The sequence below is a fragment of the Ammospiza nelsoni genome, chromosome 8, assembly GCF_027579445.1.
Source record: "Ammospiza nelsoni isolate bAmmNel1 chromosome 8, bAmmNel1.pri, whole genome shotgun sequence".
Taxonomy (NCBI): domain Eukaryota; kingdom Metazoa; phylum Chordata; class Aves; order Passeriformes; family Passerellidae; genus Ammospiza; species Ammospiza nelsoni.
This window is the reverse complement of record NC_080640.1, coordinates 16,984,001-16,996,018: the sequence shown is the minus strand read 5'-3', so window position 1 is coordinate 16,996,018 and position 12,018 is coordinate 16,984,001. Positions and strand designations below refer to the sequence as shown.

The 12,018-nt window shown below is 41.2% G+C and overlaps 1 protein-coding gene across 1 annotated transcript; it reads left to right on the top strand.

The window, feature by feature from the left end:
• The first annotated feature begins 3,028 nt into the window (after positions 1-3,028).
• On the top strand, positions 3,029-7,277 carry LOC132075926 (interferon-induced protein with tetratricopeptide repeats 5-like). Its single transcript, XM_059476681.1, has 2 exons — positions 3,029-3,126; positions 5,228-7,277. The coding sequence occupies exons 1-2, from the start codon at positions 3,122-3,124 to the stop codon at positions 6,660-6,662; spliced, it is 1,440 nt and encodes a 479-aa protein (XP_059332664.1). The 5' UTR covers positions 3,029-3,121; the 3' UTR covers positions 6,663-7,277.
• The last annotated feature ends 4,741 nt before the right edge of the window (positions 7,278-12,018 follow it).

Sequence of the window (12,018 nt, the reverse complement as noted above, 5' to 3'; positions counted from 1 at the left end):
GCACTGTCTAAACAAATCCAGCCTTATACAAATGGGCTTCCATGCGTGCAGGGTTGCCATCACGGGTTCCCGCAAACCTGTGTCATGTTCGTGCTCTGCGGCAGCTGATTTGCAGGCACTGCATTGCACAGCTGTAACTTCCCGGAGAAGCGTGTCTGTGGTCAGGGGATGTGTGACCGGGCTTGGGAAAACTTGACCAAATTCAATCTTTTAAAATAAATATTCTGTTACTCTGCCCATTACTGTCGAATAAAATCCATAGAATAATACAGAAAGCTGATACTAAATACGGAGTGATAGAGCAAGAGGGTGTCCAGAGCAGAAACCTTTCTGTTTATTTAGAAAGCATTAAGATTTTAATTGAAAAATCATGGAAGTTTTCATAGCATCCCCATGTTTTGATATGTGAATATGTCACTAAATACAGAGATACTATACGATCCTTTGCATGCCTGGCTGTCATTTCTTAAAACGGTCTGATTTTAAAAAACGTGGGTGGGAGAATTATTGCTCAGTAATTCACTTGAGTTTTTTGTCAAATTAATTACAGATTACTCTTCCCTGCTAAGGGAAAAACCGAATTATAAAATGCCACAATTACTGCTGTCAAACATAGTAATTATATGCTAACCTAGGCTAAATGGGAACCAGTATAAAATAGGATATGCAAAGGGACCCTGTAATTTACTATGGTATACTTAATTTACATTATTTAAAAAAGGAAAACTGCATTTCAGGCAATTGTTTGGCTGACCTAATGCTTCCAGGGGGAATTCTTTGTCAGGATGTATCCATTTCAGCTCCAAGGAAATATCCAGATTTGAATTTTGTCTCATAAAATGTGTAGATATCTTTGAAGACATTTCTTATTCTTCTGTATGTACAGATCACTCCAGTAACCAAAGACTTTTTATTAAATATGAATGCATTTGTTGTTCCCAGCCCATTTCTGGACATGTTTTCCAAGGAGCTTCTGCATTTGTTTCTATGCAGTGCAGCTCTTCCTGAGAGCAGTCAGCCCAGCTACAGCTTGCTCTGAAGTGAAAGCAGAAGAGCTGTAGTAAGATTTCTCAATATGCAGTGCCCAGCAAGTTACAGAGATGGCTGCAGAAAGGCTTTGCATAACTGTTCTCTTACTTACTCTGATTTAAGCACTTTCCTGCATGTATTTTATTTAATAGGCATTTCTGTCAAACCATAGCATATGGATGCAAATAAATTAGTAAAACATAAGGAAACTAGGGCAAACTTCTGCGTTTCAGAAGGAAGATGCCTGCATTTTCCCACAAGCAGAGTATAAAGGAAAACAAATGCCTGGGACAGAAGCAGAGACAAGAAACCCACAGATACTTAGTAGCATAGTAAAACATTAGTCTCCACATTCGGGTTTGGCATTGCAGTAACCTTTCAAACACTTTTTTCCCCCTGTAACTACCTACAACCTTTATTTTACATAAAATACATGGATTTGTGTAGATACCCTTATCTGTTTCCTTCTCAATCCACTGCATCTTTTCATCACCTATCAAATTGCTAGAATCTCGAATGCTGCTCAGAGCATTCTGACTATTCTGCTTCGGCACACCCGGGGAAAAGCTAAGCTTCACTTTCTTTTTCCCAGTAATTTCATCACAGATCAAATGAGTGCTGGACCAAATAAATGGAAGGCACAACAGCAGTGGGCAGTACTCCTTTAGGAGCTGCACTAACCTTTATCTTGAGCTCTGAAACATCATCTCCAACAGCCCCTCCACAGACACCACAAACACACAGACAGACACAAGGCAGGGGGGGTGGGTGTTTTTGTGTTACACAGGCTCTCCAAATTTTTGTGAAAAACAGAAGTTCTAATATGTAGGACTGGTTTGTTGGGTTTTTTTAAGGAGGGAAAGAGTGGAAGGGGGAAAGGAGAGAAAAGAAGGGAAGAAGAAAATTAGGGAAAATAACAGTTGTCAGGTACTAACATCTCTGCCGCCATGCTGAGGGTTGTGGTTTCTTCTTCCTCTCACGAGATCTAGTTTGAGTCATTTTTATAAGTTGGGTAACACACTTCTAGACCTTTCTTTTTCTTCCCTAGTCTGCAGCTTCAGGTTACATCTGAATTTACCATATATAGTGCCATTTATTTATGTTATGACCTATTTCTTTGTTCTCTTTGTTACTCCCAAAGTCAAGTTACAGAGCCGGGTCTGCATTTTTAATTTTTTTAAACTAGGCATCAATGAGTTGTTTGTTCATAGATGCTCCAGAGCCCGGGCCATTCCCATCTCTGTTGCCAGGTGTGTAGCCTGTAGCAGGCACTGCTCTTGCCAGCATCAGGCTGTAAGCTTTGCAATGGCTTTGCATGGCCTGGGGACCAAGGCTTGCTCAGTCTGACCTTGTCCTGACCTGTCTTCAGCTTTGTTTTGCTTGGCACACCTGTGACAGCAGTTTCTCAAACTGACTGCCTCTGTCTAATGTGATTTGTGAAAGGATAGTCCTGGGTTTATGTAGAGAGCAGCAGCAAACATTTCCTGTGGATGGGATACTTAGTACTCCTAGACAATGGCGTAGTACAGAAGAACAGAGACCTGGAACAGCAGCAGAGACCTCATGGTGTGGAGGCACAGGATGAAGGAGTGCAGAGAGGGGAGATAAGGGTTTGTTTGTGTGTGTGTTACGTGGGTGACACAACACCAATAAAACAGGAGCCTACAGCATGGCACTGAATTGTGCAAAGATGCATCAGCAGAGGCACCAGGGGCAAATGACCCTTGCCTAGCCTATGCAGGATAACCAGGTGAGCCCCCACTAGCTCTCTTTATCGTGGATGTCTCTGCCTTTGAACACAGCAAACGCTGGGAGCATTAGGAGCTGTTGCCACATTCTCCACAACACAAAGTAATGCATGGCACAGAGCCAGGCTGCAACGGCTTAGAGACTCAGTTTCATTTCCTCAGCTGCAGACTGACTATTCTGCTTCGGCACGCCAGGGGAAAAGCTCAGTTTCACTTTCTTTTTCCCAGACATTTCATCACAGACCATGAGTGCTGGACCAAATAAAAGGAAGGCACAACAGCAGTGGGCAGCACTCCTTTAGCTTTGGGGCTATCTGAAGACAAGTGAGCAGAGAAGGAAAACCATGAGGTAAGAAAGCAATCCAGTCTCTGAAAGATGCTTTTTTTTTTCCTCTATGCCACGGGAAAATAATGCTTATTATTTACATAAATGTAAGCAGTGAGGGACTTTGAGCATCTAGAACCAGAAAATATTTTACAGAATATTTAGAGAAGAACCAAAATAAAATAAGGATGCTCTTGAATGTTGCCATGTTACTGCTTCTCTAGTGAGGTTAAGTCTCTGTGAGTAGAACAAAAGTCTGAAATTTTTTTGCATGCAGTGTGAGGATGAAATCCAGGCTGTAGCAGGGGCAGCTGGTGCCCAGCCAAAGAGGTATAATCTGTCTCTCGAACCTGTGTTTGTGATTCCTCCTTGATTTGCCTCCTCATAATTTTGCAGTCTTTCCACTCAGTCCTTTTTTACTCAAAAGATTTGATTGTGCAGTTGAGCAGCAGCACATGCTTTGCCCCACAGGCTCTCAGACCTGCTAGGAGTTGCAGGACAGACAGCAAGGAAGTGTTTCTAAGAAAGGAAGATTTGACTGAGGAGCCTCAGTAATAGAATTGTGTGTCAATCCTTCTTTAATTAAGGGAAAGCAACAGTGTAGACTAAAATGTCATCTCTGTGTTGCAAAAATGTCCCCTTGATTGTGTGACAAAGGCCAGTCTGTGCATCCACAGAGGGACACAGGACACAGCTAGGCAATGGCAGCAGGGGAAACCCAAATAACACCCTGCCCCGGTGGCTCCACATTTGGGAAGAAAAAGCTGTTGAATGACGGAGAGAGATTGTCCTGATTTCATCTGGTATAGAGTTAATTTCTTCTCAGCAGCTGGTACAGTGTTTTGTTTCATTATGCCAATTATGTGTATAGCACACTCACAATTTGTTGGTAATTGTGTTTATCGTAGTCAAGGACTTTTTTGTGTCTCAAGCTTTGCCAGTGAGGAGGTGCACAAAAAAGCTGGAGAGAGCACACCTGGGGCAGGGGATCTGAACTGGCCAAAGGGATATTCCACATCAGAGAACATCATGCCCAGTATATAGACTCAGGGAGTCACCTGGAAGGGGGCTGGTTGGGGTGCAGGGACAGAGTCTGGCATCAGACAGCAGGTAGTGAGCAATTGTACTGTGCACCACTTGTTTTTCTTTGAGTTTTATTTTTCCTTTTGTCATAAATATTAATATTTACTATTACTATCTTTTATTTTGTTTAAGTTATTAGAAATTATTAAATTCTGATCTTAACCTACAATTTTTACTTTCGATTCTCCTCCCTGTTCCACTAGTGGGGGACAGGGGGAGATGAGTGAGCAGCAGCATCTTGCTTAGCTGCCAGCTCAAACCACACCAGGGTTACAGGAGTGTTAATGACCAGTAGTATGTCTGGTTAATAAGGGTGTGTGAGTGTGTGTGTCTAGGGATGAGGCACCTGGGAGAGAGAGAAGCTCCCTGACCAGCCAGAGGCAGCATCTGGGGAGTCACAGGGTTAGTGAGTGAGCGTGTGCTTTGCACCAGCAAGTGGAAGGGGGTTACATACTCATGGGCTGTACATCCAAGTGCCAGCAACTGGAGAGGCTGGTGAGATCTGGGACCCAATTCCTGGATACATTAACCATATAAGCAGTATAATCATTACATAAGAATGGTGCTATGATCTAACATACACGGATTTAAAAATGCAGGAAATCCAAAATGAAATTTATAATAGAAACCATAACATGTACAAAGGTTTAGGAAATTGAGTAAATCACATTTTTTATAGTTAAAGGGAATTTTAAGTGATGACATCTTTTGGGTAGGCTTCAGCAATTGTTCCCAGCACAGGAAGTATGTTTCTGAGGCCCAAGGGTGTGCCAGCTTTACTACAGAGACCAGCCCTCCATCTTAACATCCACAGCAACATCTGTTTCTGTGTAAGAGGTGCCATCATACACTGGCAAGAAAAATTACTAAAATCGCTATTCAGCACTTTGAACCTAGGTCCCCCTACAGCTCTGGCTTGTTTGAAGTATTGTGGACCAAGTGAGGTATTGCCTGCCCTTAAAGTACATCATGCCAGGCTTAAAAATATAAAAAGCAAAAAGTAAATGGGGTGTAAACAACTTTTTTCTTTGATTTCTTCTAGTACCATTTCCAAGGATTCCTTGAAGACTTCCCTGTTACAGTTAGAATGTCATTTTACATGGGCTTTGCTGAAGGAGCATGTAAGTCTTGAGGCCCTAGAGGAAACAATACTTGATCATATCAAGTTTTTGGCAAAATATGAGATTAGAGATTATAATTTACTCTCCTATGTAAAATACCTAAAGAATTCAAATGAGGAAGCCCTGAGAAGTCTCAAAAAAGCTGAAGAAGCTATTAAAAAACATCATCCAGATGAAATTGACAGGAGAAGTATTGTTACCTGGGGGAACTATGCCTGGATCTATTACCACATGCAGAGATATGAAGAAGCTCAAACTTATGTAAGCAAAGTGGAAAACAGCTGCAAAAAGCTTTCAAGTTCTGCTCATGGGAAGATTGAGCTTCCAGAGATCTACGCTGAGCAAGGATGGGCATTATTACGGTTTGGGAGGGCTTACTTTGAGAGGGCAGTGAATTGCTTTGAAAATGGTCTGAGGAGTGAGCCCAATAACTCAGATCTTAGTGCTGGCTATGCAACAGCAATGTATCGCTTGAAAGGCGACGTTCAGTGGTATGGTGGGGAGAGGAGGCCATGCCTCGAGGCCCTGAAGCGGGCAGTGGCACTGAACCCAATGGACACTTCTGTTATGGCATTGCTTGCATTAGAGCTTCAGCGATTAGATCGAGCTAATGAAGGGGAGAGGTACATTGAAGAAGGACTGCAGAAAACCCCTGACTTTCCTGTTTTCCTGCGACATGCTGCTAATTTTTACAGAAAGGCAAAACAAGTGAACAAGGCAGTGGAGATTTTGAAGAAGGCCCTAGCACTGACGCCAAAGTCTGTTGTTCTGCATCACCAACTAGGACTCTGCTACAGATCCAAGGTACTTCAGCTGAAAAAGACAAGATACCCACGTAGAGAGGAAATTGAGAATCTCATGGAGCTTGCCATTTTTCATTTTAAAACGGCGATTGACAAAAAGCCAGTATTCTTTTCTGCCTATAGTGACCTAGCAAAGACATATGCAATAGACAAGAGGTATGAAGAAGCTGAAGAGACGTTTCAGAAAGTGCTTCAGAGAAATGATCTAGCCTGTGATGAAAAACAAGACATCTACTTCAATTATGGCAATTTTCAGCAATTTGACATGAAATCAGAATCAAAAGCCATTAAATATTACATAGAATGTCTGAAACTGGAAATGAATTCCTATCCAAGAAAAAGGTCCAGTGAAGCTGTGAAGACATTATTGAAACAGAAAATTGAGAGTGGTTTAGGAGATGCCACCAATTTTGGTACACTTGGACTCGTTCATAAACTAAATGGTAATAAACAAGAAGCAATTGAATGGTATGAGGAAGCCATTGCTTTGGATCCTAACAATGAAGAATATCTGAATGCATTAACTGAGCTACGACTTTCCATTACAAGCTAAAGCTCACAAAAATCCTGTGTACCAAAAAATCCCCCAAACCAAGGAGGTTTCAAGAGACTTTCAAAACCTTTTTTGTTATTTGTTTTTCTTTTGAAGGTAGACATTATGACCAAATGGAACACAGGTGGCATCACTTTCCGCTCATAATGTAGAAACTGCAGACAACAATTGTTGATTTGTTCATTCACTAGCAGAGAGCATGCTTGGCTAACTATATAATATATAAAATATATATTTATAGCTAATCTAACTTAGTCTTCAATGCTAACATGGGTATAAATGTTGGATTTAAGTGATAGTCTGCAGAACACAGAACTTCTGTGCTGAATGCTGAAACCAGATATTATCTTCTCCTGAGAAAAAGATAAGGGAATAATACAGTAGTATTTTGTCTGTATACTTGAAGGCATGCTTATACACAAATAGAATTTCTGTAGCTTTTTTAAGTATTTCAGAAATATCTTTTGTAGAAGAAACTTTTGTTGAAGGCTTGTTCAGTTTATTACCTTGTATGCTGTTTAATTATGAAAAACAAATACTGTTTAGCTAGTCCACTGGAAGCTTACAAAATGTGTACTATTGTTGTGAACTACTAAAATCTGTTTAATCTGTTGACTATTGCTTCTGAGTATCTTTCTGATAACCGGCCTTCATCTTATTAGATTAAGTAAAGTGAAACAGCCATTCCAAAAAGTAAGAAGGATAAAGTTTTGGTAGGATATGAAAGGCTGAGGAGCCTTTCATATTTATTTTCCCTGACCTCTCAGCAAAACTGGCTCCAGGGGCATTGCACAAAAGAATTAAACTGTGGACAAAACAACATCTGTCTAGTTTACCCAAAACACCCTATCAGGAACCACAACTTCTGGAGAGGAAGGAAGGACACTCTTTGAGATGCCAAATAGATGGCTATGGCCATGCTTGTCAAAAAAGCAAACACACACAAGAAATGACCTGAACTGGAAATGGAGGGGAGAGCACAGCCAGAGCAGAGCTGGGTGAGTGCCCCAGTGCAGGGCAGGGGAGCACAAGGGGCATGTGGAAAAAGGGGTGGGTGCCTAAAGCAGCCCACTTCAACAAGTCCCAGAGAGCAACCCGCGCTTTCAGGGCCTGGAGTAGACTTGCAGAAAAGCTAACGAAGAAAGGCAAAGGACAGGTCTTTGTTTGGAGATCCAAAGGCTGTTTACTGCTTCCAAGAAGGTCCACAGACAGAGACAGAAGAGGGTGGAGGGTACAGGGTTAAATATGGGGGGGAAAAGGGGTGGCTCTGAGGACCAGTGGGAACAGGGAAAAGTGGTGCAGGGGGGAGTCAGCAAACTAGGGGGATGAATAGGATAACAGGCGTGGAACAACTGGGAGAGCAAATGAAACTGGAAATATTAACATGTGCCTGCAGAAGCCCCCCGGAGGGCTTCTCACCCTCACTTAACAAAGATGTTTCCCCTCACTTGTTTCTGCTCCTCATAGATTAAGGTGCTGTCACTTCAGTGGCAGGACTTTGAGCCTCCACAGGTGCCCATAGGGTCTACATAGCTGGAGAAAGCACTGAAATGACAAAAGTCTTCAGCTGTCCAACTAAATTTTGCTCTTGTTTGTAATATCCTGTTCTAATTTCTCAGTAGTGTCTCTGTGTTTGATAGAGCATAGTACTCAGGGAAAACTAATGCTCTACTTCCAAAATGTTTCTGAGCCCTAGCCACTAGTGTAGAATGAAGCAAACTGGTGACAGAGCCCATCAAGAAGGATGTGCACTTTAGTTTCTAGCCATCCTGGAGCATTCCTGCACCCACAACAGCACCCCCATACAGACAGGATGACAAGCCATGAAGGAGTGCAAAACACTGATACCAGATCACAAAATAACAATAAACCTCTTCCTTCTCAGCTCTCTTTCAGAGAATCTTTCATACCACGAGCAAAAGCAATCAAGTGTACATATTGCAAACACTCTCTTCCTAAGAACCAGCTGGACCAAAATCCACCCTTGTTTCGCAGCCACCTGCCAGATCCTCTGTTACATACAAAGGCAACCCTGCCTAGGGAAGGAGTGGTGAGGAGGGAGAAGAGGGGGACTGGGAACAGTTCTGGCAGATCACTCCTGAAAGCTGTTTGCAGCAGCAGTGGGGGCAAACTCAGGAACTGGTGACATGACATTGGTGTGCCCAGCTATGGGGACAAAAGGGTCTGTCAGACAACCTCACTGCCTCTGAGAACCTTGAGAGCTTCTAAACTCAGCACCAGCGCTATCTAAACTCCACTGAGGGCATGGAGGGTGGAGGGCAGCAGAGAAGAATTTGGGGAAGAGGTGGTGCAAGCCATGGTGACACATCCATTCTCCCCTCTACACTGCCACCAGGATATCTCCTGAAAAAAGAACCTTGAAGAAATAAAGATAAGGTATAAATTATTTTGGAAAAAAAATGTGAGCCTGAATTTTTATGAAGAGTCATAGCAGCTCGATCTGCACAGTGAAGAAACTGTGAGGCATAGTAATGCAAAAGGTGTATTTGTTGTGCCTCACCTCCTTTGTACTCTGCAGGACAGCTCTGGACCACAGATGCCTGGGGATGCTCCCAGGTATCCAGCCTTCTGAATTTGCCTGTCTGGTAAATGAGGAAAAGTGTTATTTCCCACAGGGTGGTGCTGCTGCCTTGCCTGGAATGGCGACACGGGAGCAGGTTGAGTTGGAGCTTCGGGAGTTAGAGAAAACGAAATACAACACACATTTTTGAGAAATATGTGGGGGGTTGTGGGGGCAAAACTAGAACTGCACAGAGGCTGAACACACCTGTCAATTAATTCACACCCAAATATGAATACAACCCTGAAGCTGATGCTAGCTGTGTAGGGGGAAAATGACTGAAAATAACACTTCAGGAAGTATCAATTTATGACTCAAAAGCACCTTCTAAAGTATATAGAAAATTTTACTGAAATACACCAGAATAAACACTAAGAAGAAGGTATTATTTATTGAGGCAAACCCTACTAAGGACTTTGCCATGCTGACCATGAAGTAGTGTTACAGTTTAAGTTAAACAAGCTCTTCCTTCTCACATAAATTTGTAACACTTTACAAAGAAACAATGTTTGGCAATATAAAATACATTCACCATATAGTAACACAGCCTTTGTCTTTCCAGAGATAAATTATTATCCAAGCTAATAGGAATGTTTCAGGAATATTTTTTCTGAAAAAGAGTAATTTTTCAACAGAAGGTACTTGACTTTTTCAATGTTGCTTTCACACAACTTTCCAAGGTACAATTTATTAAATGTTCCAGATTATCACTAGAATATAAATAATTTCAAAATAATTATTATTTCCCCATTTCAAACCCCGTGGAATGGAGACACATGAGATAACTCCAGCAGCTGTGAGCAGTTTCACTTACTTACACTGAACTTCCATCCACTGCACAGAGCAGAGCATAATCCCAGGTAGGATCCATCTGAGGTAGGATCTGTTGGACAGATGTCACCCCAAGCCAAGTCCCACCACGCTGTCCTGGGGAGCCAGACAGGCTCAGCAGTGCAGTGCTCCAGCCGAGCTCATGCCCATCAACGCTTGTGTCCATCAGGGCTGGTGGGAACACAGAATTGCAGGATAGTTAGGGTGGAAAAGACCCCTAAATCCTCAAACATGCAGTGTTCATCTGGCAAATTGTTCACAGCTAGCTCGGGTATCTTGATTTATTCCCATACTAAGCCATGCCAGGAAATGTCTTCCACGGAGGACTGCCTGAATATTATCATCTCTGAAAAAAAAAAATATTGCCGATACCATAAATCATTCTTTAAAACTATTGTGAGCCAGGGATTTCTGTAATGCATTGCCTGAAATATTTCACATGGCAGGATGAAGGTGATCTGTTCAGCCTGGGTTCTGTGGAGCAGGAGCAGGAAGTTTGGCCTGAGGCTTCACCAGCCTGGATTGCATTCCCATTTCTTCCACTTGCAGGTCATTTCTGCTCCACTTCTTTCTTTTTGTTTCTTAGTGGGAGCATTCATGACAGGGCTGATATTTCACAGTGTCCTTTATGCACAGAAGTCTTTATTGCAGTATATAAGCTTTTCTCCATTGACTTAAGTCAGAGCAGAGACAGTATTGCAAAGCCCTGAAAGAATTTTACCATTTTCTACAAAAGGTCTGTGGATAAAACCAGTTGAATGTTTGCTGCTAAATGAGATATTTAAAACAGTAAGTAGTGCTTAAAAAAAATAAAGGGAAAAGCATATGAAAAAAATCTTGAAATAATAAGAAAATGCTAATAACATATTACACAGTATAATTTACTATGATAAAAATACATATAGCATTATTCCAACAGGCTTTTACAATATGCAGTTCCATGATGTGTTGTGATGTGATAAACAAAGTAATTAATTTTTTGTAAATTTATTTATGGTGGTAATTTATAACTTGTTCCAAAAAATTGTATTTTTGATTGACCACACTATTCCCTACTTTTTAAAATATTAAAATATTAAGATCTAAAACATTATCTTCATCAGTACTAATTAATAAAACCAATTAATTTTTTTCCACATGTGCATATTTTTCCTAACTCATTAAGAAACACCCATGGATAATTTTTGGGTTTTTTAATGAATATATGTTAAAGACTAAATTGGGGCCCAAGAGTCAATTTTCATGCTGAGCTGAAGAAAACTTATGTCATTGGCTTTAAGAAGACTTTGCACTGATCTTGCTTATTCTGTGGTCTGTGCACATAGATCATGCTACTGGCTCTGACTACATTCCTAAAGCAGGACAGAAAGAAAGGCTTAATTTAAACACAAATCTATTTTCATATGTTGTATTTAAAATACACTTGGATAACAAAACTACTTGATACACATGCTATTCATATATATGTGTGTGTGTGTATATAAAATACATTATACTCCTATGGCTGTAGTCTTGGTCTAAATCAAATTGATAAATATCAGTCTATGTTGCTTTCACTTCCAAGGCACAGAGTGGAAAATGACACCACGAGCAGCCATTGAACACACTGCAGAATAACAAAACTACTAGTTCAGTGTAAGTGAAAATTATTTAGACTCTGATCAATTTGTTAATGAACAGAATACAACTGGATACAGCATTAAAACACTGAAACTATTTGTATTGTGGAATGTGAAGTTTTCCATTGCTGACAATGTGTTCACTCTGGAAATGTAGAAAATCACAGTATTTATAAGACCATCACATCAGTAAGTTACTCCATGAGCTACATGCACTCCCTAGCTCCTGTGAAGCAGCCAGCTGGAGTATATTCCTCACACAAGCAGCAGGAGACTGTCAGCAAGTCACAGCTCTTGTGTTCTGGCCATCAAGGAGAAGTGACCT